General features: G+C 52.4%; 9 protein-coding genes and 1 non-coding gene across 10 annotated transcripts; 6 read left to right on the top strand and 4 right to left on the bottom strand.

The window, feature by feature from the left end:
- Positions 1 to 799: 799 nt before the first annotated feature.
- Positions 800 to 2,473, bottom strand: B0T23DRAFT_386276 (S-adenosyl-L-methionine-dependent methyltransferase). Its single transcript, XM_062837602.1, has 2 exons — positions 1,982 to 2,473; positions 800 to 1,898 (listed from the first exon to the last, which is right to left on the bottom strand). Exons 1-2 carry the CDS (start codon positions 1,993 to 1,995, stop codon positions 959 to 961), a joined length of 954 nt encoding a protein of 317 aa, XP_062689738.1. The 5' UTR covers positions 1,996 to 2,473; the 3' UTR covers positions 800 to 958.
- A 538-nt stretch (positions 2,474 to 3,011) lies between these two features.
- B0T23DRAFT_322941 (CoA binding domain-containing protein) lies at positions 3,012 to 3,559 on the top strand (the record flags this gene model as incomplete). Its single annotated transcript, XM_062835327.1, has 2 exons — positions 3,012 to 3,108; positions 3,198 to 3,559. 2 exons carry the CDS (start codon positions 3,012 to 3,014, stop codon positions 3,557 to 3,559), a joined length of 459 nt encoding a protein of 152 aa, XP_062689737.1.
- A 527-nt stretch (positions 3,560 to 4,086) lies between these two features.
- B0T23DRAFT_t295 lies at positions 4,087 to 4,177 on the bottom strand. Its single transcript has one exon. It is a non-coding gene; the product is annotated as a tRNA-Leu (tRNA).
- Positions 4,178 to 6,015: 1,838 nt separating this feature from the next.
- B0T23DRAFT_323721 (fungal-specific transcription factor domain-containing protein) lies at positions 6,016 to 8,159 on the top strand (the record flags this gene model as incomplete). The annotated part of the gene is made up of 2 exons (XM_062835370.1): positions 6,016 to 6,069; positions 6,189 to 8,159. The coding sequence occupies 2 exons, from the start codon at positions 6,016 to 6,018 to the stop codon at positions 8,157 to 8,159; spliced, it is 2,025 nt and encodes a 674-aa protein (XP_062689736.1).
- Positions 8,160 to 8,251: 92 nt separating this feature from the next.
- B0T23DRAFT_210254 (ammonium transporter AmtB-like domain-containing protein) lies at positions 8,252 to 10,148 on the bottom strand. Its single transcript, XM_062833542.1, has 5 exons — positions 9,943 to 10,148; positions 9,554 to 9,868; positions 9,377 to 9,470; positions 8,554 to 9,292; positions 8,252 to 8,459 (listed from the first exon to the last, which is right to left on the bottom strand). The coding sequence occupies exons 1-5, from the start codon at positions 10,051 to 10,053 to the stop codon at positions 8,345 to 8,347; spliced, it is 1,374 nt and encodes a 457-aa protein (XP_062689735.1). The 5' UTR covers positions 10,054 to 10,148; the 3' UTR covers positions 8,252 to 8,344.
- A 1,329-nt stretch (positions 10,149 to 11,477) lies between these two features.
- B0T23DRAFT_322770 (uncharacterized protein) lies at positions 11,478 to 14,679 on the top strand (the record flags this gene model as incomplete). Its single annotated transcript, XM_062835323.1, has 4 exons — positions 11,478 to 11,820; positions 11,992 to 12,212; positions 12,277 to 12,724; positions 12,836 to 14,679. 4 exons carry the CDS (start codon positions 11,478 to 11,480, stop codon positions 14,677 to 14,679), a joined length of 2,856 nt encoding a protein of 951 aa, XP_062689734.1.
- A 219-nt stretch (positions 14,680 to 14,898) lies between these two features.
- On the bottom strand, positions 14,899 to 17,017 carry B0T23DRAFT_414642 (uncharacterized protein; the record flags this gene model as incomplete). Its single annotated transcript, XM_062839571.1, has 3 exons — positions 14,899 to 16,427; positions 16,460 to 16,626; positions 16,914 to 17,017. The coding sequence occupies 3 exons, from the start codon at positions 17,015 to 17,017 to the stop codon at positions 14,899 to 14,901; spliced, it is 1,800 nt and encodes a 599-aa protein (XP_062689733.1).
- A 248-nt stretch (positions 17,018 to 17,265) lies between these two features.
- B0T23DRAFT_210123 (uncharacterized protein) lies at positions 17,266 to 18,620 on the top strand. Its single transcript, XM_062833541.1, has 3 exons — positions 17,266 to 17,491; positions 17,550 to 17,807; positions 17,869 to 18,620. The coding sequence occupies exons 1-3, from the start codon at positions 17,418 to 17,420 to the stop codon at positions 18,461 to 18,463; spliced, it is 927 nt and encodes a 308-aa protein (XP_062689732.1). The 5' UTR covers positions 17,266 to 17,417; the 3' UTR covers positions 18,464 to 18,620.
- A 614-nt stretch (positions 18,621 to 19,234) lies between these two features.
- On the top strand, positions 19,235 to 21,280 carry B0T23DRAFT_210119 (R3H-associated N-terminal domain-containing protein). Its single transcript, XM_062833540.1, has 3 exons — positions 19,235 to 19,803; positions 19,987 to 20,641; positions 20,709 to 21,280. Exons 1-3 carry the CDS (start codon positions 19,332 to 19,334, stop codon positions 20,887 to 20,889), a joined length of 1,308 nt encoding a protein of 435 aa, XP_062689731.1. The 5' UTR covers positions 19,235 to 19,331; the 3' UTR covers positions 20,890 to 21,280.
- On the top strand, positions 21,251 to 24,306 carry B0T23DRAFT_446454 (heterokaryon incompatibility protein-domain-containing protein). The gene has a single exon (XM_062840965.1). The coding sequence runs from the start codon at positions 21,672 to 21,674 to the stop codon at positions 24,168 to 24,170; it is 2,499 nt and encodes an 832-aa protein (XP_062689730.1). The 5' UTR covers positions 21,251 to 21,671; the 3' UTR covers positions 24,171 to 24,306.
- The last annotated feature ends 104 nt before the right edge of the window (positions 24,307 to 24,410 follow it).

Genomic DNA, 24,410 nt, shown 5'->3' with positions numbered 1-24,410 from the left:
AAGTCGGCAATCGAGAGGACGAGGGCGATGGTTGCGAGAACGAGGCGCAGAAACCCAAGCGGCAAGGGAGCAGCAATGCGATCGAAAGTTGGCAAAATGAATGGTGTTTTTGATCTGTGATGGATGGATGCCGAAGCAGGACCTTGCAGCTCAACGCTCAAGCCGGGCGCAGGCGCATTTTACAGGTAGTGCTCCGATTCAACGCAGAGCGCTGCGGCTTCCAAGGTTGTGGCACCTTGTGCCTTTGTTGTCATGGGCAACCGCGGGGTTCCTGGCTCTTGCTTTCGCATGCTTTCTGTTTCCGTGCGTCGGGGTTGGGATGGAGGGATGGAGAGGGGCGCGCGCGTGCCAGTGCCCGCGGCGGACGAACAGGGACAGGTCCACTTACCATTGTGTCTCAGGGGTGAATGTTGTTGAATGCGCAAAAGAGGATGCAAGGGCTAGTCGGTGCAAAAACGCTGGCTGATGGATTCGATGCGAAAGATGATGCTATTCAGAAGAACGGTCAAGAAGCGAACCAAGGCTAGATGCAAAAGGAGTGGGCGATCGATTTTCCAGGCTGTTCCCCCTCGCCTGTTTGGGCTTCCCTTCCCGCCGCGAAATGAGCTGCGGACAGGGAGTTGTGCTGACTGGTCTGTGCCATTGCGCAGTACCCGACCTTATGCGCCCGCATCCCAGTCGCGGTGGCAGCCAATGGAGGGCAACCACCCACCGGTGACAACTCGCGATACAGCAGCACTGCATGCCCGCTAGCTAGCCCAATCGAGAGAGACATCAACAGAGGGCACTTTGGTCAAGCAAGGGGGCCGGTGACACTGCCCGGATAGCAAGTTCAACGTCAGCCACCACTGTACAGTACAGTATCGTCTCCTTCTGAATCCTGATATCCTACCTATCAAAAGGGGTACGACACACGTTGACGGATTTACCGCGATTCTAATAATCATACACCACCAATTCATCGTCTCTTCGCCATCAACAAAGCGGTTCCCCAAACAGCATCAACCTCGATTTCGGCCCATCGATCCCCCGCCGCTTTCCATTCCGGCACCGCAGCAACAACCTCGTCAAACATCAAGTCAACAATGTCGCCCTCTCCTCCGTCCGCCCTGCACTTCATCTCGGGATGGGCGCTTCTCCAACCACTGAAGGCACTGAACGTGCGAATATAGCTCGCCAACTCGCCCAACTTGAGCCTCCGACGCAACCAAGTGGCCTCTTCCGGAGCATCGCTAATGTCGCCCGTCTCATGATTGGGATCCCAAGCAATGCGGGCCACATGTTCCCATTCCGTCTCGGGAGGAACTACCTCCCGCAGTGAATCCCGTAATATGTTCCGGCCGGGCTGTTCCCAAAAACGCATCATGCTTTCCACGCCCGGCGCCGGCTCCGTCTCGCCGTAGATGAACCTGTCAAAGATGGGCGTTGTTTCCGGTCGCCCAACGATGATGTGGTCCTTGTAACCCCAGAAAGCCAGGGTTCCGCCGCGCTTCACGACCCGTGCAAGTGCTGGCCAGACCTTGGAGTAGTCAAACCAATGCGCCGCTTGGCCAGCAACCACACAGTCAACGGCATTGTCGTCAAGGAAAGAAAGGTCCTCGGCTCCGCCTTGCTTGAACGTAATCTTGGAGTTGTCGCCGGTCAGCTTGCGAGCCTGTTCAATCATGCCGGCCGAAGGATCAAGGGCGATAACACGGCTGAAATAGGGAGCGAGTGCGCGCGCCACCAAGCCATGCCCGCAGCCAAGGTCCAGCAGTGTTCCAGCTGCCGGCGAAGACGACGATGGTGATGGGAAGGAAGGGGCCTCTTTGCCGTGAAATCTCAACACCCGGTCGTAAAGAACCGAGGGATATGAGGGCCGAAAGGCAGCATACCCAGCAGAGGAGTACGTCGAGCGGCTATCGTGGGAACATGTCAATGATTACAGTAAGCAATGCGCCAATGCTGTCAGTAGGCAAGTAAACAAGAGGTGGAGACTTACCCGAAGATGGACATTCTCAAAGACCACCCTAACAAACACACTAAATCACGAACAATTGATCCAAATTAAATCCGAGTGGTCAGTAAGATAGTCCGTTGAAGAAATTCCGTGCCTGATGTTGCGATACCAATATTGTCTGGGGAAACAGGCAGACTGAATTATCCTGTCAACGGCACAAGGCTTTTTATATCCGATACCGAGGCGTTGAGACGGCTCATGGATGGCGACATCCTTATCATCCTTCCTTGGCTCGCTCCTTCCAGGCATCACCCGCGCCGGCATTCCGAATTATCCTTTGGTTCTCTGAACAAGTTACTGATCGCCGAAGTTCACGGATCCGACGATTTCCGTCGAAGCCTCGGTTGCGTTACATCACCTGGCCTTGATTCACCGAACAGCAACTGCAACATTGGGACTCCAATTCCAAATCAGGAACCGGCATTCGATGGACAATATCACCATTGGACAAATGTCGATAATCCAACATCTGAAGATATACAGTTACACAAGAAACCATCAGGATCAATTACTGATTAGTTGTGGTGGGGGCTGAGCGCACCAACATCACATGTACCCCTACGGCACGCGGTGGGCACGTCATCGGGGTCCTCGTAGATAGCGCGGGGTTGCCTGGGATATGGCTGTTTGAGTGGTTAGCTTCCTACGGGATCTGCTCAGGGGCCCAGGGGGCGTAGACACGGGAAAATAGCATCACCTCGACGGCGAGGTCAACTAACTCCATCAACACCCGAATGTCGCCATGGAGACATGTCCTAGAATAGAGTGGGCAACTTGACTACCTTAGCTCACCTTGGTGCAACTTTGATTATTTGTCAGGCACTAACTAGTCTTTCCGGCAAACATATAAACCGACCTTATGTCCCTGGTATCGCAGTCTCCTTTTGTGTTTCTAAAACACATCCTCAAACCTAGCACAAGATATCCAGCCCGCTTTCAAGAGCAACTACCACACTTTATCACTCCAAGCTATCAACAACACCACTTCTTTACGTCAACACCAAACCTCAAAATGTCCGCCAGCGACGCAACCGCCAAGATCTTCTTCTCCTCTCCCAAGTTCGCCGTAGTCGGCGCCAGCACTAACACGGAGAAGTTCGGTTACAAAGGTTCGTTTTGTCCTATTCTTCTTCCGTATCCCTATCCCTTATCCACAACCTCCACCCACATTGTCCACACACCACTAACACCCATCCAGTCTTCAAATGGTACGCAGACCGTGATCTTCCCGCCACGCCCATCAACCCCCAAGGCGCCACCCTCACCGTCAACGGGCAACCCTACCCCGCCATCAAGTCCCTTTCGGAGCTCGAGAACCCCAAGGAGACTTCGGTTTCTATCATTACTGGTCCCGCCATCACGCTCAAGACGCTCCAGGAGGCCAAGGAGCTCGGCGTGCCTGCTGTCTGGCTCCAGCCGGGAACTTTCAATGATGAGGTGTTGGCATATGCGAATGAGAATTTCCAGGCGGTCGTGGCTGGGAAGGGAGGCTGGGGAGGGGAGGGGTGGTGTGTGTTGGTTGATGGGGAGAGAAGTTTGGCTGCTGCTAGTAGACTCTAGGTTGAAGCAGGTGTTGTGTCTGTTTGTGAAGAGTTGATAGGGAGGTTGAATGGTCCTTATGAGGATTTGATGATCTCTAAATTTTGTCAGTTTCTGTGAGTCTGATTATGAGGTTTGTGCCTGGCTAATATATATACCTATATATTTATATTCAATTCATCACTAGTTTGTTTGCTTGTCGAAACCTACGGTTAACGTTCCTAGGTGTTGCCACATCCATTACCTATTCTTTCTGATCATGGCACTCCCGATCTTGAATATTGTAACTTGGATCTTGAAAGTTGAAACATGCTTTTCAATTATTATCTAGACCCTTTCAGCTACCCTTACCGTTCCCACCAACCCATCGTAACACTCTAGTTGTACTTTCCCGATTTTACAATTAGATACCTCGAGTTCCTACATCTATTCAACTATACCATTTAAGCAAAGTCTCGAATTCGTTTCGTCTCAATTCCTAAGAAGCAAAAAGAAAGAAATGAAAGGTAGTTTCCACAATGGAATCAGAAAAAATAGCAAAAGTTTAGTGACAAGAGTGGGATTCGAACCCACGCCCTTTCGGACTGCGATACTCAGATATCCTGAACACAGCGCCTTAGACCGCTCGGCCATCTTGCCTGTAATCGTTATTGTTAGTGCTTTGAGATTTCAAATCTATAGGCGTAGGCACAAATGTCCAGTGGCAAGTCCAGCTGGATGTCCGCGCTCCCATCCCTTGTGTAAATTACACGTACGGGCACCGGGTAGCATAATTGAGTCTCTCCCCCACGTCCATTCCACTCCACTACATACTTATGTACTCATCTTCCTCCCCTGCCCCTACTCTCCACAACTTCCTCCCACTCCCCAGCCAGGGCACTGGCAACCATTCGACAAGGGACGACAACTGCACTCTGGCTTCGCGATCCAACTTCAACTTCACACCCACAGCCACCCGAAAAGCTACAATCAGTACTTATACTGATATCAGACTTCAAACAGTAGAAGCTGATGGCGGTCATAATGAAGAGCTTGGGAATGAACACGACGATCGCACAGGCCAGTCCACACAAGCCTGGTCGAAGAAAAAAGAGACGAAGCAACCAATTTCACCTTACCCGTCAATAAGCGACGGGTAGTCTAAAATAGAACAAGGAAGGCGCATGGCAGTGGATCCTGGACATTGTGGGAAGAGCCGTCCCCGCCGACATTGGCCGTATCCGGGGAGACAAAATGCATGAGAATTGCCCGAAATCGGGGACAAGCTGCGTTATCTACTATAAGCTACCTATCTATCCTTAGAGATATCAGAGTTGCCTTCCACTTCCCCTCATCACCCGCTCGCTGTCCGGTTTCCTCCACTGAAACGTGACACCCAGCATTCCTAAAGTCTCATCAGCATTAGTCTCAGTTTACCGCGAGATTACCACACTATATATTTCGCTCCGCTAACCTGGCCCATAGCATTGTAGCTTGGAAGACCACCGATTGACCGCCATCTTTCACTCCCTTCATGAGGAGCAAAAGGAACATAGCTGTACAGCTATACTTGTCCGGGCCTAGCAGAATAAAAGCCTTTCTTCAGCTCACGTTCCTTGGTTTCAACCCCCGTTGATCCGACATGTCTAGTGGACCAATCCCGCTTGACGATGCATACCCGCATCGAGCTAACTAAACTGTCGGGACCATTACTATTGGCCACGATAAACGGCCTTATCAGTCAATCATCTCTTCCTCTTACTGTCGATAACACTGACACACAAGATCTAGTCTTTCTGTTACGTCGCCGCCCCCTCGTCCCCGTCACTTTGGTGTATCAGAGCGATCCTGGAGGTCGGAACGAGGGTGGGATGTATTGACGGTCAATATGTAAGAAAATAACAAGATTTCCAAATTTATCGAAATACCGAACACATCCAAATTTCCAAAGTACAAAAAGACAGCCCGTGCAGCTCATCCCAAATTGCCATTCCCTTTCTGACTGCAAGGTACTAACATTAATGACTAACCAAAAATGGGGAAATATAACGGCCTACAGTTGAAGACCAACATTCAGCGTCGCTACCTATGAAAGTAGTATTTTGATCTAGATGAAGCAAAAACCTGGGACTTGTAACCATATCCGTGTTCCCGAGCACTTACATCTAGACGTATTATGTGTGGAAAGTTTGGCGGAAATAGTCATGTGTTTTTCCGTAATTTCCGTTACTTTGCGCATCCTTACAATTTCTGACAAATTCCCCCCATCTCCGCCACTAGTGGCATTGACCATGGCATGGATTGGTCTTATTCCCGCTCCTATCGATCCTCAACACCGCCTGGATCACTTCGACCACAAGGTCTATTTCCAGATTTCTTCTTACACCTTGGCGAGTTGGTATCCGGCAACCGCTTTTGCGATAGACGAGGCGATAATCTCGAAAGGTGACATCAAGCTATATTAGAACCGACTGAGCATGGCGCAAACTCGTGCCCCGATGAAGAATAGACAGAAGAGCCGCAGTGGCTGCCGTAACTGCAAGCAAAGACGTGTAGGTGATCTTTCTGCTAATTCTCTTCGGCCGTTCCCAATCATGCCGTATCGATCTGAAGTTGTGGATGACGGCGATGATCGACGCAGAGCCGAGTGTACTGACTCCCGAGGGTATAGCTACGATGCGACGAGGGAAAACCAGGATGCAAGAACTGTGCCCTTAAGCAAATCGCATGTCCTGGCTATCAGCAGCGTCTGCAGTGGTCGACCAAGCACGAAGTTGCTCTTCCAGCACAGCCAATCCAGCCAGAAAACTTTGAACAGCTTGTCACTGCCGCATCCGCGTCCATTGTCCCGTCCAAAGAAAATCAACCGTCAAGTGGTGCCCGTAATGCCAGGCCTACTGCCAAAGCACCTGTTCCTCAGACACCGCCTGCATACCACCATGCGCAGACACCACCGCCCTCACTGTCATTCTTGACACCGTCTATTTCCTCTTCACCTCTACCCTCGCCTGTCCCTGGGACTTCAGCGGAAGAACAAGATGGCTTCTACGGTTCGATGACTACAACACCCTTCCAAAACGACAAACGTGCCTTCGCTCCACCCGGCCAAGCCTTGACTCTAACCCAGCCCGTCGTGGACATCCGCTCCTTTCTCATCGAACACTGGTTCAAGTCCGTCTGTACCTCCTGGTCCGCCTACGACTCCGCCTCCAACCCCTACCGACGCTTAACCTCCGTCCTGTGGAACACCTCCGCGCCTGTGTTCTATAGCCTGCAATCTATCTCTGCTGCTTCCCTGGTAGAAAAGCTTCCCGCCGTGATGCGCGAGACAGCCCGCATGGCGCCACGTCTAGCAACCGAGGCCATCAAAGCCGAGCTCGTCAGCTTCTTCAACGGGCGCTGCACCACCTTCCCGCGTGGCCTCCTCCTCTCACTCTTCTGCATGAGCTCATCCATGTGCTGGATGGAAGCCCGTCAGCTGGGGCAACAGTACCTCCGCCAAGCGAGAGCCGTGCTGCAAGCGCTGAACAGCTGGACTCTGAGTCCGGAGGACAAGGAACTGCTTGATTTCTTCAACGGCTGTCTCATTTATGAAGAAATGCTTCGCAGCGTGGTAAGTGATGACGAGGCTGACTTGAAGAATATGCTCAGCTGGCCGGATCCACCCACCTCTACCGTTCAAGGCACTCTGGTCCATTCCACGCCTCATCCCTGGACCGGCGTTTCGGCGGACGTTTTTCGATTGTTCGGTAAAGCCATTGCGCTCTGTAGGCGATCACGCAGCCGATGGCGACATAACGATGGAACGACAATACGGGCCCTGCAAAGCGCCATGAAAGATATCAAGGAAGCTACGCGTATCGAGGAAGCACTGCTGGCTATTGACGTACCAACCGAGGACAACGACGACTCGACCTCCAACCATTGGAACACCACGCACAAACAGCTAACCGCTGCCTCCATGCCTAACGATAACACCCCAAAGATGGCCAAGGACCTCCGCCTCGCGACCGAGACGTACCGCCTCTGCTCCCTCCTGCAACTCTACGAATCCTTCCCCGATCTCGCCGCCAAGCGGATACCCGACCTCGACGCAGCGGGGGCAGGGGCGGACGCCACCGACCCGGCAATCATCTGGACAAAATGGGTATCGCCCCTAGCTCTACACATCACTGACATTCTCGATCGGATACCCGCAAGCAGTCTGCGGTGTATTCAACCTCTGCTCTGTCTCTGCGCGGGCAGCGGTTTGAGGTTCGATAGCAAGACGGCAATGGGGCAAGGGGAGTATAGTTATCTGTTGAGTTTGGAGTCATCGTCACCAACAGACTTGGGCTTGGGAATTTCGGGGTTGCCTGCGGGTATTGGTGGCATTGGATCAGGATCGGGGTCGCCAACTTCGTCATCGCCATCAGGGGAAAATGAGGAGGATGTGCAGGCAGTCAAGATATTGCGGGCTCGGTCGTTTCTCATTGACCGTCTTGGTCAGCTCGAGCTGTCGTTGCCGCCTAAGCCGATAGGGGTGGCTAAGCAGTTGCTGCATGCTGTGTGGAGCGCGTATGATAAGGAGATTGATACGCCGAGGCGAACGCATTGGCTCGATGTGATGAGTCGGACGGGATTGCATAGTTTATTTGGATGATGGGATGCTGTGAATGTTCATTGTACAACGTAGCCAATGACTGGGTTATGAATTTTGGGTTTGGAGGATCCTATGTGCTCCTTTAGTTTGTTCAAACTTGGTGTAATTCTGAACTGCTCATATAGTTCTGTATATATAATACTTACCCCTTTTGGATATAGTTTCCTCACCAGCTACCCAGGCATTTATTCCAGAGAAATGGTTCCCCTTGCAGTTGGTGCATAGTCAACTTCATCAGGATACTCCAAGTTACCCAAAAACTCTTCAACCTCGTTCATATCAAGGCCTTGGCTGATGTGTCTGTAATCACAAAATCAGTCAGCATTTACCGAGCCCAGTAAGAGAGAGGGAGAAAAATAGATAAAGAAAAAAAAACAAGGGGGCAGGGACTTACTTATCAACAGCCAAAACCTCAAGCCCAGGAACGCAATCAATCAAAGCAATAATGATATACGACCCGCAAAACGCCCATGTGAAACCAACAACAGCCTCAACCATTTGCACCCAAAGTTGACGAATATTGCCATCGAAGATGACACCTCCCGCAACCTCTACACCACCATACGCAGCTACCTCCTTCTGCGCAAACAGCCCCGTCATAATGGTTGCAGCCACACCACCAATGCAGTGCGTTGCAAATGTATCACCATTATCAACCCACCTCCAATGATGCGCAAATTTGGTGAACTTGATCCTCAACGCCTGACGACAGAGCACAGCCCCGAAAACACCAAAGAAACAGGCGGTCGGCATGTCGATGAACCCAGCCGAGGGGGTGATCATGACAAGACCGGAAATGGCGCCCATGAAGGTCGAGTCGATGGACCACTTGCCCGTCTCGTAGAAGGTGATGAGGTTCCAGGTCAGCGCGCCCGAGGCGGCGCACAAGTTGGTGACGCAGAGGGCCATGACGGACTGGAAGTTGAGGGCCAGGGTGGTTCCCGCATCGAAGGCGAGCCAGGAGCCCCAGATGATGATTAAGGACAGAAGCTGGAAGAAAGAGTTACCCGGTCGGTGGATGCGGATATGGGTGGGCGTACGCACGTCGGACTTGCGCGAGCGGAAGAGCGGGTAGGAGAGGTAGATGCTGATGGCGGTCGCGGTGGCGCCGGAGCAGACGTGGACGGGAGTTCCTGGATGATGGGGGGTCTTGGTCAACGGTTGTCCTCTCGCTTCATAATCTGAATGTAGGTTGCTGTTTGAGATTGTCGACTTACCTCCTGCAAAGTCCAGCACACCCAAATTCTCTCCAAGCAAGCCTCCGCCCCAAACCATATGTGCCAGCGGGCAGTAGATAAATGTCGCCCATAGCTGTTTAGTTCCTAGCCATCAGCACTTCATTATCTCTTCACCCTTCATAAAACTGCCCAAGTTCCCAGTCAATGGTTACTCACAAAGATGAACGGAATAACCGGCAACAGCCTCCCCCTCTCGCAAAATCCGCCCACAGCAATTGCACAAACCGTCGCCTCAAAAACCAACTGAAACTCGCTGAATAAGATCGCAGGGATGGTTCCCACAGGCTCAGAAAGCACATTCTTATGGAAGAAGTGCTTGAGAGAACCAAAGAACCAGCCGCCCTCGCCGTAGGCTAGTGTGTATCCAATAATGAACCACTGGATCGAGCAAGTTGCGATGGTGAGGATGGCGGGCATGGCGGCGTGGAGGGCGTTGCGCTTCCATGTGTATCCTGAGTAGGCTATGCCGACCTGTTCGTCAACCAGCAATAGTCAGTATGATGGTTGAATATGCCGGAACGTGTTGAGAAAGGGGAGCCTCTTACAGTTGGTACAATGGTCCAGCAGATGACGGTGCAGATGAGGACGAAGAGAGTGTCTGTCTTGTCGCAAGCCTCCCAGGCTGCGAGAACGGGTGACACCGCCATCTCGGGCATTGTGAGGAGGTGTCGTGCGAATGGGTCAAAATTTTGGGAATCAATGATAGAGACAGAGAAAAAGTAGACAAACGACTGGAGTTATAGGAACAGAGCGTGGACCATAGAGCAGCCGGATCATGCTTTCTCCTCTCTTATTGAGCCTTCTTATCGACACGTGGATTTTTTAATCCATTTGGCCAGCTCCCACCTCATTGCCATTTTCGTAGAATCTGGACGGTGACATCTTGAGGGCGACAAGCTGGGAAAAAGAACCCAGGGGGTTGTATTACCAAATCCAGAAAAGCAACGGGAATGGAAGCTGTCAGATAAGGAATGGCAGCCAAAGTGATGGTAACGCTAACAGATAAGAGATTCACATGCTGGGGTAACACTGAAACTGGCTGGTCGGATGTCCATGTCTCGGAAAGTGCGTGGTCCATATGCAGGTCGAGGTGTCTTCATGTTGTGACGATCTGGGAGAGCATAAGTATGGGGACTGCACTATTTGTCCTAAAAGAGTTTAGGTTGGGGGTGTTACATACAGTCCGATGCTAGCTGGGTACACTAGGCATATCTACTATACTCTGTCCACTAGACGAAGGACAAATCAAAATAGCTATGTACAAATTACAAAGGCATTGGCAAGAATTGATGTGGCATATTTGATATTAGAAATAGCCTTGCTCAAAGGTAAGATCACGCATTAGCTAACTAATGAAAACGTATAGGAAGGTTGACGCAAGGTCTCGAGCTAACAAACAAACCAGTACTGGACTGTAGTAGGTAGACGGGAGGGCGATCCTTTGGCGGCAACGGGCCGTCCAGAGTGACATCGCCGCGGACGGCAAGGTCGAAGCCAAGCCAAGGTAAAACATTTCGAGAAAGTTTGCGTGATGACATCTCACCGCCTGGTGAGCTCACCTGCAAGCCTTATGTTCGCTTCATCGGGTTGTTGATGGGAGATAATAAATCCCAAGTTCGTGTCAATTATTGGTCTTGTACCAGGTACTAGAGGAACTAAGTGACTCGGGTGGTTGACTTTTCTGGCTCGAGACTGGAGTCAGAAATTTCGATACACAACTGAATTCAAAAAGGTGGGAAGCGTGAGAAATGCCGGGCTCCCGCTCTGCTGTTTTCTCTGCCAATTGGAAGGCGCGGAGGATGTATGGTGGAAGTGAGGAAAGCGTGAGGCATCGCTACTTCCTACTGACCAACAGTATGCAGACGGCGAAATGAGATGCGGAGACCTGAGAGTTTCGAAATGTCGAGAGTGAACAACACATTGACGTGTGGCCAAGTTCCCACCACAGCATGCCTCTATGCCATAGGACATCTGTGATGTTTTTCTGACATCTTTATCCACGCCGTCATCACTCATCCACCATCTTTAGAAGCATTGATACCCGGGGGTACGAGACCGTTGACGATCGCAAGACCACAAGATGGACCTTGAAACGAGCACCGATCTGGTCTCCTTAGAAAGTTCTCTGCCCAGCAATGCGTGCACAGCAACAAGCGACTGTGATCGATCATCCATCTCGGATGATCCAGATGCAGACGAGTATGCGCGATGCCATGGCCTCACCGTTGACAGCTTGAAGCTGGATCCGTGGAAGGGTGTACTCGAGAGGGATGCCTGTATCGCGGCAACTCTCATTCAGACCGAGTTCGGAGAAATAATCGAATCGGAAAAGCCCCTTGAAGAGCTCGCTTTTCGGCCCATCCTCGGAAAAGCAGAGCAGTGGTCTGTGTCAGCAGAGTCCCTTGCACTCCTTCAACAAGCCTGTAAGCCTTGTACAGACCGAGAGGTAGCGGAGCATATGGCAGAACTGTGCTTCACTGAGACCGCCGAGTTGAGGCTCAAGATTGAACAGCCTGTGCTGCGGAGTGATCACCAGGCAGACTGCAGAAGGTTGGAGAGACGGATAAAGGCCTTTCACAAGGTCCCGCTACCAGATCATCATCTTCCATTGCATCCGGTCGATATTGCACAAGGGGAAGGTCTCGAGTTTTCTGAAAGCGCGCGGAAAGGCGACGAGGCACTTAAGGAGAGTCTTACCAAGGAGACAATCGAAGTCACCAAGGACACGCTGATGTTCTTGGTTCAGAGTCTCAAGGCAGACTGGGGTGACGATGAACAGCGTGACCTCATGGAAAGCGTCTCAACGTACAGCGGGGTATGTAACACACCAAGTGACTTTACTTCGGTTACGCGGAAGAACATCAACTGACAAGAACTAGCTGAACAGGGTAGAGCATGTAACCCCTCCGCTGAGTCCTCGAACACGCCCTGAACCAGAGTATTACATTCCCGACGACAAAACTTGTGCGATCCCGATTCTATCCGACCCAGACTCTTCTTTGAGCGCAGAGTTAGAGGCAGTAGAAGGAAAAATTCTGTCCAAAGACAACAACTTCTGGAGCGGCATTGCTTCCCAGAAGTCCAAATCACCGGACAGATACGATGATATCGACGTATCGGGAATGATAAGAGCCGGGGATTTTTCGGTGTCCACATCATCTTCGTCTTCCCCGGAACTGATTGCTCGGGATTTCAAGATAGAAGTACCTCTGCTGCCGAATGATAGCCTGGTAATTGCAGACAAGGCTCCTCCCCGCGTCCTGCTACCTGAGGACCTGAAAGAGGCCAAGGACCTCATGGCCAGCGACACAGTTTCAAGCAAAGGAGGTGAGTCGGATGGCCGACTGAACGACTTCTTTGAAGAGACCGCAACAAGAGTGATGCGTTCTGTTGAGCAGGAGCAACTTCAGCCACTTGACGCAACCGCACGAGTCACAGCTCCAGTGATGGATTTCTCCATTCCTGTCCGTGAATGGGACGAACACTTTTGGACTGCCCAGGTCATGTTTGAATGGATACGGAAAACAACCGACGTTGACTGGAAGGGCATCAAATGGCGAAAAGACAACATCAAAGAGCAGCAAATGGTATGGGCACCCTTGGCCCACATGGCCGAGAAAAAATTGACAACAGAGGCGGTTGAGGTTGTTCCAAGTGTTCTTGCTTTCTTTCTGGAGGAACCGTGGGAAGGCGAGATACAAACAAGTGCCGATTTCGTCAACTCACAACCTAGGCTGTTGTTCCTGCGTAGGGATGAAGATGATAAAGATGAACTCCTTGAGAAGAGATCAAGGGAACCCAGTGTCCCCCCATCGAAAGAATTGGTCCTCTCAAGCACGAGCATCAAGACAGTCCGTTCTTGCAGTAGGTCAGCCCATGCCTGCCAGGCTCAACAATCCATGGATGTACAGACTAGGCAGGGCCTATCGTCGCCCCCTCTTGCCATGTTGCAATCTCGAGACCTGACAAGCCTTTTGCGTGGAAAGAAGAGGCAACTTGGACCCATACAACGGCAGTCGTCACCAGTTACCGGACCTCTGATCCGGGTCCTCGACATAACCAACCATGACGTGCCGAACTCGACACACGTACTGAAGGGTTTCGAGAACGAGTATTTGGACTTTGGCTCACTTGTGGAAAATTTCGTCGAAATGAACATCCCAAAAAAGACCAAGCTCAGCCATAGCCGCTTCTTCAACCGACCGGCGCTGCCCCAGCCAGAATCCGCAGCCGTCTCCAACACGAAGCCCACGGAACCCAAGGCTCAACCTGCGCCCGCAATCATTCTTGCTGTTTCACCGGACATTGTCCCCCCCAAAACTCCGCCTCGGATAATCGTGTCTGCTGCAGTATCTAATATTGTCACGAGCCATCTGGAGAAATTGGTGCCAGGAATTAACCTCATCGTACGCGACCATGAGCGGCTCAGGGCAGAAAATGAGCCCCCGGGTAGCAAGCAGCCAAATTGCGATGAGGCCGACTTCGTCTTGTCTCCAGCCACAGGGATTGTAGTTACGACCATGGTAAAACTAAGACAGAAACCCCTCCCCGCAGCCCCAGGCCAGCAACAGCAACAGCAACTACAACAACAGCCAACCTTCCACAATGTAGTCGAGAACGTGGCAATACGTCATGAACGGCTGATCGTTCTCATCTCAGAGGGAAACAAACACAGTGAGACCATGGACCCGCTCTCCCAATCTGACGCGAAAGCCCTCGCCGAGTTCCAGTGTTTCGCGAGTGCGCTACAGGCGCAGACCGACGTGTACGTCTATTATGTTGGCGGAGGCACCGAGACGCTGGCCAAGTGGGTGGCAGCTACAATATGCGATTATGGAACTGAAGCTCAAGAGTGGCAGAGCATACTGCTGCCTGTGGAAACAGGTTGGGAGCTTTTCCTGCGGAGAGCGGGAATGAATGTTTTTGCTGCGCAGGTTGTCCTTGGGATGCTCAGGGTTCCTGATGATGAGGTTGCGATCGGTGGAAAAGAGGGTAAGCTGTACGGCTTGCCGGCCTTCCTGATGATGTCGAAAGACGAGAGGGCAGAGAAGTTTGCGGAAATATTTGGTGGAAGGAGGCTTCTGGATGCAGTGAGCGCTGTGGTTGATGAGCCCTGGGGAGACGGAAATGTGATAGAGGTGGACAACAGCGGGGTGAGTCAGGATAAGGAGGTTGTTGATATTTCCAGTGATGATATCGAATTCTCTGGCGGCTTAGGTCCAGATGATCCCATGAAGCAGTTAGAAGATGGGCTTGGCCACAATTCTTCACCATGGGAGTGATGAGGGAACATGGTTGAGGTGAAAGACGAAGGAAACTCATATAGTGCTGACTGTTCGCCATGCAGCACTGCAAAATAGACTGTCTTTCGAAGTTTTGGCCACCAAGCACGACCTGCCATAAAACAGACAGGACATGAAGTTAGCTTCATCGCGAAATGAAGGCTCGCGTGAACAAAGTGGTGACATACCATGAATTCGGATATCTCCAGCTCTGTAAGGTCAGGTCTCGTATGGCTCATTAACCTCCTCCTGATGACTGCTTTGGACCACGTTACCTGCAGTAATACTCCATACCTTCAGACTGGTCTCTTCAACAACCGCCGGAGGTGGCCTGGCTCTGCCTCGTTGTTGCTGCGATGTCCCCATCCCCTCTTCCTCTGAGTCACTCTCATTGCTGGAGCTCCCTGACTCAATGTCATCAGAACCAGACTCCGACTCCGACTCCGACTCCGACTCCGACTCGGAACTAGAACTCTCGCTATCATCATCCGGAAACTTCCATGACCCCGAACAAGTAGCCAACACCGACCCGCTCATATGCATCGCCGTCCCGCCTACCGCCGACCCCCGCGCACCCACCTCGAAATCATAACTCGGCTCGACACTCCCCTCCCTCATTCCGACCCCTTCCCAAACCACCACCTTGCTGTCCCTCGTCCCCGCCCAGACCTCAAACCCACCCACTTCCTCATTCGTCCCCGGGAAAACATCACAACTCAACCTCTGATTCGTCTCTCCATTCCTCCCACGCAAACATGCCAACAACCGATGCGTCCCCCTCAAATCATACACCAAAAGCCCACTCGACTCCCGCTCGTTCACCACCAGATACCGTCCACACGGACTCCATACCGTCTGTAACACCCCCCGACCCCCTATCTTTGCCAGGGAAGCAGCCTGCGCAACATTCCAAGTAGCGACGCAAGCGCCCGCCCGATGTAAATCATATAATCCCAAGTTTCTCGTCCACGTGCCCGCGCTTACCACGTTGGCCCCGGTACCATAATCGCCGTGACTCAAGGGTTGCATCGCCAGCGCGGAGATTGTGCCCTTCATGCCCACCACCCGGGCTCCGTTTCCGGATTTGTGTTGAGCAGACGGGCCCGTGGTTTTGATGGTCAAGAGCGGGGTGTCGGAGAGTCCCAGGTCGGGTCGGGAGACGTCGAAGAGCGAGAGACAGTTGGTGGAGCCGGCGAGGAAGTGGGTTCCTGGAAAAGACCAGAGGAGGGAGGTGATGGGGAGGTAGCGCTCTGTTTCGGCGTGGATGAGGCGGAAGGTGGCGAGGGGTTTTGGTTGTTGTTGCTTGTGCTGTGGGAAACCAAAGGTGGAGTCATCGTCGTCGTCGTGGAGGGACGAGTATTGGGACGATGATGTTGATGGTGGTTGAGGAAAAGCGTGGTGTAAATGAATTGGGTGGTCGGTGCTGGCTGTCAGAATGCATTGTGTTGAGGGCTGTTCGAGGGCGAAGTATGGACAGGGCGCGATGGCCGCGGTGGGTTCGGGGAGGTAGAGGGTGCCTTGGGGGGTGAGGGTGAGGGGAGAGTCACCGTGGGGCGCGAGGAGGGTGGAGGGAAGGACGAAGGTGTTGATTCGGTTGGAGGAGGAGGAGGTGAAGAGGGTTGTGCCGTCTGCAGACCTGGTGTTTGTTAGCGGGTTGGGTTTTGCATGAGGATTCTGCCTGGAAGAGTTGGAGGTGTGAGGACTTGCCATTGGACACTTTTGAAGAATGAGTCTGTTTGACGAGAAGACTGAGAAGTTTTTGTTGTTAATGGAGATAAACCATCTGGGTTGGTGGACATGGCCACGAGGTCGAGAGAGGGCTTCTCCATTCTTTTGTATTGTGGTCTGGTGTAAGTAGTGATGTTGAAGCCTGCGCCTACGGGGCTGTCTGTGGTGTTTCGACCGATTTTCTTTTGATGAGATACAAAGTTGTTCTGGCAGCAATCCCTACCACAGTTTCTGATGATTATGTTTACCCCTATCTATCAACGGTTTTACTGATGAAGATAACAAACTGGCAGGTAAAGTTATGGTATTAAATGAGTGACGACGTGAAAGTTGTAAGAGGATTGAAGCTCAACTCCAAGAAGCTTCCGATTTGGCAAACAACCTGCATGTAGGGCTGATGATAGTGACTTTGAATGTGTGAAGTATTTTACGGCAAATAAATGGAGTCACTCTACTTCAGAGGAGGAGAAGTTCTAACAGAATGGTCAATCGGCCGGTTGACCCACCACTTTGCGGCACTAGCGCGCAGGCGGCGGCAGGCAACTGGAGCTTCCCCAGTTCCAGTTGCTGCAGTGAGGACCTCTTTGACCACCTCAGGCTTGGCATGCATGGGAGCTGCTTCCGCCTGACGGGGATGACGACGCGAGCGTGTTGTCCATCGCTTCTCCATCACTCCATCACTACACCGACTTCTAATACCATTTGACTTCGTTGCAGCTCTGTTGCCTCCGAGGTCCAAGACTCTTCGAACTCAGAGACGAAGAGAGTCGTGCGTTGCGAGTGCGCCGGGCAGCTGAGGTTGCAACGACTTGGAAACCCAACAACACCATCCCCGCAGTCCCGGTCTTGGGATCCATGACATTATTAATACCGACTTCTACATCTCGCCCGGACCTCTTTCGACGATTTACGATCGAATCGCACAAACCTTAGCATTGTTCATTAGCCATTTCATTATACTCTGTTTCACTTCGAGCTGAACTCACTGTGCGATTCCCCAAGCCTTCGCCATGGAGTCCTTCCTGCAAGGGGACGTCTGCCAGGACCTCCGCGAGATAAGCGTCGTCAACCTAATAGTTTCCATGTAAGACTTCATTTACGAGGGTGCCAGATCAATAAGGGTGAGTGACTGACTTCTACAGTGTCATTGTCATTGGAATGCTCATCAGCTACCTGCCACAGCATGTTCGTATCATATCAAGAGGCACATCGGAAGGGATATCGCCCTACTTCGTTTTGCTGGGGACAACATCGGCAACATCTGCGTTTGCAAACATTCTCCTACTGCCCAAGTCTCGTCAGGATATCGCTTGCTGCAAGGAGATTGAGACCTTCCATTGCGTGGCTGGCCTACTTGGTATCGCGCAATTGGGAGTACAATGGATATGCTTCACATTCATGTTAGTGTCTCTCTGGCGAGGTTACGGTGCGAAATGACTTTGGCTAACAATCCCCCTTCAGTTTCGTCCTCTTTTTGGTTTTCTTCCGATACAACGCAGCGGACGACCCGGATAGCGAGGCGGCGCTTGTCGAAGAACAGCCAAGGTGGCAGACCGCTCTCTTGGTGGCATCTCTCACTCTGCTGCACGGCCTTGCAGTTATTGTCGTCACGGGTATTTTGAGCACCATCGCCCACGATAAGCTCGCAATTTGGGCAAACGTGCTCGGCGTCATGGCCGCTCTGCTAGCCGCTGTCCAGTACATCCCTCAGATCTGGACCACCTACCATCTGAAGCACATTGGCAGCTTGAGCATTCCGATGATGTGCATGCAGACCCCGGGCGGATTCGTCTTCGCAGGCAGCCTGTTTGCGCGGCTAGGATGGGCCGGATGGAGCTCGTGGGGCATCTTTGTCTTGACCGCGACTATGCAAGGCTTGTTGCTCTCCATGGCCATTTACTACGAGATCCAGGCGCGCAACGAGTCCAAGGACCATACGCCTGGCCGATCCACCTCGCATCCCGAGCACTACGCGAATAACCAGGAGCAGTTGCAGGCTACCATGGACCGGCAGGACAGTGACGCTGCTGCTGAGACTACTCCGCTGCTCAAGTAAGGTGAAATGGGTAATTCGGGTTCTTAGGCAGCAACTATTCCTTGTTTCTTTACCACGTTTTGACTTGGCTCATGCACATACTGGCGTTAACTGTTCGGGGTTGATGGATGGAGTAATCTTGTGTGTAATTCACTGTCGCGCTCGATGTTAGTGGCTGTTTGAGATATGAATATCTCCCCCCCTTTGGACCGCCATTTATGGTTTCCCAGGTAGCTTCATCCGTGATTGTGACTGGCCACCGAATGTATGACTATTTGTTTATGGATGAGGGTTATATCGCGCTTCCATTCACTACGGGGGAGTGGCGTCAGCGATGACAGTCTCGAGGCCCAACTACTGTATGAATCATCGGAAAGTGTCATCCAGGAAATCAACATGGGAGAGTGTCACGATGTTTGCTCTTCTGGAGCTTAAAGATGGATTCCGTTTGCAGCACCTCCACCTGTTATTCTTTGCCAGTCCATATCCGCTGACCACAATATCAACCCGCCTTGTTGATTTATCCCTAACATCCTCTTCATTTATCAACATTCGGTCTTTGCGAATCACACCCTACACGGTACGTGCTGACACATGTCAGTGCTTTGGACCCTCTGATAAGCTTGAGCAGAGCAGCCACGGCAGCCCGGACGTACGTCTCCACTTTTCGCCGTCAACGGGTGGCGCCCACTAAAAGTCTCCCGGGCCCCCGCAGCCTCCTACCAATCTTCTCCGATCGTCAACCACTTCACACGGTGCGAGGCGATACGAACGCCTCGGCAACCTTCCCGGGTTTAAAAATATTTTATAGAGCGCCGGAGGCGACCGACGACGGACAACCACTGCGGTAGAACCACTCGTTAGCTGGCCACTGCCAACTTCGATCCCGATGGCTATCACAAAGCTCGCCGGACCTGTTGGTCATGACAGCGATGATGACTATGACGAGGCCTTGCACCATCCGCAGCCCCAGCAACCAGCAGACATCATTGCGTCACAGCCAATTCCGCTCCCCGTGAACCAGTCGACCATCTCCAATGTCTCGACTGCCGCCGTTGATATTGAAGCCTGGACTGTCGCTGCCCTGGAATCCTTGCGGATCGCCAACAATGCGCGCGGTGCTGGCAATCCATTGTTGATCCCCCTGGACGGCGCTGCTCAGGGGGAAGCGGCAGCGGCAGCAGGCCCGACCGATCCCGCCTTGAAGCTGCGCAATGTAGTCTTCGACGATGGCGATGATACGTATGCCGCAAATGTCGCGCCGCCGCGTCGGCCTCCTTCGCGCCGGGACAGCATGAAGAGGCGCGAGGCTTTGCTGAAGGGCAAGGAAGGTAGCAGGCAGCGACGGCGTTGGGAGAATGGTAAATACTCCCCCTTGTGATTCGTTGGGCCAGTGCCAGGGCTGTCCAAGTCCTCTTCCAGTTCCCGTTCGTTACAATCCGTGTTGCACGCTTGGAGTTCGGGAACAAGCTAATCAAAGTCAATCATTCGGTTCCCTGCCCTGCTGCGGTGGGGACCGATTTTTGGATTATTCTCTTTCACAGACCGTCTTGTTGGAGTTCCCAACGTACAGCCGCCGCTGCCTTCAGACTGGCAGGTCGGGCCGACGTATCCCATCCACGATAACATGCCGTACCACCTCGCGCAGTACTGGGACAAGGGGCTTCGTGAGCGCGTCGAGGAGCGCAAGGCCGCTTTCGCCGTGCATCGCAAGAAGACCGTTACGGCCACCAGCCATCAGTTGGGTGGGGTCACCACTGCTGTTTCCTTGGTGGTCTCGTCGTCTGTCGCCAAGACGCGCGCAGACGTAGGAAAGGTCCCGAAGGATTTGCGTGCTACGGCCAAGAAGACGCCTGCCGTCAAGGCCTGGCTGCGTGTGCTGGAAGAGCCGGTGAGGGAGTTTCTTGTTCAGCAGCAACGCGGACAGAATGCGGCGGCCAAGAGGGAGCAGCAGCAGCAGCAAAAGCAGCAAAAGGCTCGGGAAAGTGGATACCAGAGCGATGAGCTCGGGTCGGATGAGGAAGAGATTCTCTTCACGGGCCGAAAGACGGCTGCCGCTGCCGCTGCCGCTGCTGGGGGCAAACCGCCAATCAAGAATGCATCATCGGAGAAGGGCACAGATAAGGGTATCCAACTGCTGCCCGATACGAGGATGGTGCTTGATACTCTTGGAGACGACGAAAGCGGAGCTTCCTTCAAGTATGTTTATCTGATACCTGGTTTCCGGTTGCTGTCAGGAACAGTGTACTAACAAAAGGACCACCAGGCGTTGGCTCACGCATTCCATCTCAGACTACTACGGACTGGACTCCAAGTCGGTCACCGTTGGAAATCCAGCGAGGAGGGTGGTGTATATCGGCCTGAAGCAGGTTGGCAACGGTCCTAAGAGGCGGGCTGCACCTGTAAGGCAGATGCTGATACCGCCGCCTCTGTGGGAGATGTTCTGATTGAATTCGGAAATGTGGTAACGGCAGTGTGCCGGATTTTGGACATGAAACCGGCGGATACAGCGGGATCAAAAGGTGAGAAGGAAATTTTGGATTTAGACTGATCACCACATCTAGACTCAGACATGCAAACGCCGTTCAAGCGGAAGTTCACCTTTGCTGCAACATTTCCGCTTTGAACCGAAGTGAAGCCGAGACGCAGTTGACTTGTCAACCTTCTGTGATTCTCCTAGCCTTATTCGGCTCTCAAGAACTCAACTACACAGAGCGGGTAGGTGACAAGAGTCTGAAACCCCCTTGTGGTCGGTAACAGTAGATAACCTGCGCCGTTGATCCCTGACGAGGCATGTGTATACAAACGTTGTTCTGATCGCTGCTACGGCATTACCTGATACATACGACCAACGCCATAGACAAAGGCAAAGGTAAGCTCTGAGCCATCTGATTGGTCCTTGGTTAAACCTCTGCTTTGCGAACCCACTGAAGCTGCCAGCTAGACGAGTTGTATGCACTCCGCATCACGCCTTTCTCATTTCGATCTAAAGCGATCATTTCACTCGGTTGGCTGCGTATCTCACCCTTTCATAACACCTTCTTTTTCCGGCTTTCTTCTTCTATTCGGGACGTATCAGAATGAGATCTCGTACCCAGTTATCCGCAGTGTTACAAGTTTTGCCGGTGTTTTATGCCGTTCACTTGCTCCTTTTTTGTCCGTTGTGAAACCACACTCGACAGACGTTGTGCCTGGATGAGGGTATTACAGCAGATCAGCCACCAAAACAATGCGGCTTCTCGATGTTGAGACACTTCAGCTTGAGTTGTTTGACGATGGCCCGAAATGCGCCTACGCCATTCTCTCCCACACCTGGGGCCAGGAGGAAGTGTCCTTCCAGGACATGCAAGACCTAGCAAAAACACCGAGAACAACTTCAACGTTCGTCGATAGCGGCTATAGCACAGCATCGTCATCAAGAAACCACACTGGAACGAGCGAGCAGTTTGACTTTGCGAACAATGGAACGGCGCAGCACAAGCCCGTCACTGCCAAAAAGGGCTTCTCCAAGATCCTAGGATGCTGCGCCAAAGCTCGCACCGAAGGCTATCGTTACGTCTGGATAGACACTTGCTGCATTGACAAGTCTTCCAGTGCGGAGCTCTCTGAAGCCATCAACTCCATGTTCAAGTGGTACCATGATGCCGAGGTTTGCTACGCCTTCCTCAACGACATCAGTGTTCCAGAAGTCATACCACACCACCAATCACCCTCTCTGGACCATTCAATGTCAGACGGCAGTAACGGCGATACGATGTCCATCACGGAGGAGATTAAAGAGCTCCTTTATGGAAGCAAGTGGTTTACGCGTGGCTGGACACTTCAAGAACTCATAGCTCCGTCTGACGTGGTTTTCTGCGATCGCTTGTGGCGGGAGTTTGGCACGCGCGAGTCACTCAGTGATGACATTGCCGCTATCACAGGCATTGACGCCGGGCTGCTGCGGATGGAGAGGAAGCTGGGTGACTTCAGTGTCGCTCAGCGAATGTCATGGGCGGCCACACGACGGACTACCAGGATTGAGGATGAGGCGTATTGCTTGATGGGACTGTTTGATGTCAATTTGCCGCTGCTGTATGGAGAAGGACAGAAGGCCTTCAAGAGGCTCCAGTTGGAAATCATGAGGCAGTGTTACGATCCTAGCATACTGGCTTGGGCTAGCTCGGACTCGTATGCGGTTATTGAAGGAGTATTGGCCCAGTCGCCGAGTATGTTTGAGAGCTGTGGGGGTATCTCTTGGAGGGTTGCTGATGGAGTTATGGGAGATCCCTACAGCCCTGATGGTACTCATCAGTCCAACAACTTCTACCACGAGATCATCGGGTCGTCTCTTTTAAAGATGCACGTTCCGATATCAGACTTCAACGCCCGACATACCGACGATCATATTGTCTACAGATCCTACTGGGACGTCTTCGGCTCTCTGGAGGACTCCATCGTTCACGTCAACCCCCCCACTCCCGTCCCGTTCGAGGGTACCACTGCGGATCTGATATACTTTCCCCGCCGCATCAATGAGTTCGAATCAGCCTATCTCCACGACAGCCGATTCCGCTCCTTCAACTACTCCTTCCTCAAGCACAAAGTCAAAGACATCATGCTCGTCCCTCTGTTCGGCTGCACCGTCCTCTCACCGACTTCCACACCCGACGAGCGATACACAGTGGGAATCACCTTCTGCACCGACTCAGCCGGCCACTTTAAGCGCGTACACTTTCCTTCGCGGTTCCTCGTGCCTCCATCGGACCTTCAGCGCTTCTTCACACCCCCGGAGCCATCTCCAGAGTCCAGCCAACACGGACACTTGCGTGACAAGCAACACCTCACACTACACCTCTCCCTAATAGGCACCGAAATCCTTCTCCGCCCTCCTGTCCCAAAATGGGCACGCTGTCTAGTCCGCATCCCCCCTTCCCTTCTTCCTCCAGCACCATCATCATCATTTTCACCACACCCTCCCACAACAGCCGTCCAAACCTTCTCCATCTCCCTCGCCTCCACCCCCAACCTCATCCCCTCCTCATTCCCCTCCTACTTCTCCTTTCCCTCTCCCTCTCCCTCCAGTTCCACCTCCATCCATCCCAACTTTTCCTCAACAACCACCAAAACCAACACCAACACCAACAATAACAACCCTGAAGTCCTCCTCCCCTGGTCTCTATCCCACACCATCCCCGCCCAAGCCGCCGACGGGTCCGGCTGCTGGTACCTCGACCGATGGAGCGAAGTCACCGATCGCGCCGATTTCTCGCAGCAGCCCTGTTTCAGCTTGCAAAAGGCCGGGGTGCCGCGGGCGTTGGCGTTTCGGCACGGTCTGGATCCGCAGTTGGGTTTCTTGTTGGTTTTTTGGGTGGTGAAAAGTGGCAAAGGAGGGGATGATCAGCAGTGGATTGAAGTTGGGGTCGTGAGGAATGATGATGAGATTGGAACGGGGGTCTTGTGGGCGAGGACGGAGAAGGACTTGGTCAAAGTTTTGGGGGAAAAGGGGTGGATGATGGGGGGAATAGGAACAGGAACAGGAACAGGAACAGGAACAGGAACAGGAACAGGAACAGGAACAGGTGTGGGTGTTCCACCACCACCAGGGAGTGGAAGGAGGAGAAGAAGGAGGGAATGGGAGTTTGAAATTGGGGAGGGGATGGTGTTGAGGGTGAAGATTAGGAAGAATCCGGATTATGATATTGCTGTATTGGATTTCAGGGAGATTAAGGATAAACAAATGGGATGATGTGATGCATGATGAAATATCTACCTTTACGTTTAAGTACAAGAGACAAATCCCGTCCGTACTTTGTGCGTCTTACCGAATCTTGATAGCATATCGTGAATACCGTCACGAGGCCCAACAATAGTTTTACAGCGGCAGGGCCCTCCATTACTGGGACCATATAAGCACCAAAGTAGCTATCTTCCAACACGGTCCAGTAGCTTACGTGATAGTGTCCAGCTGGGTCCAGAAAATGCGTGG

The sequence above is a fragment of the Neurospora hispaniola genome, assembly GCF_033458365.1.
Source record: "Neurospora hispaniola strain FGSC 10403 chromosome Unknown B0T23scaffold_7, whole genome shotgun sequence".
Taxonomy (NCBI): domain Eukaryota; kingdom Fungi; phylum Ascomycota; class Sordariomycetes; order Sordariales; family Sordariaceae; genus Neurospora; species Neurospora hispaniola.
This window is presented reverse-complemented; position numbering and strand designations above follow the sequence as displayed.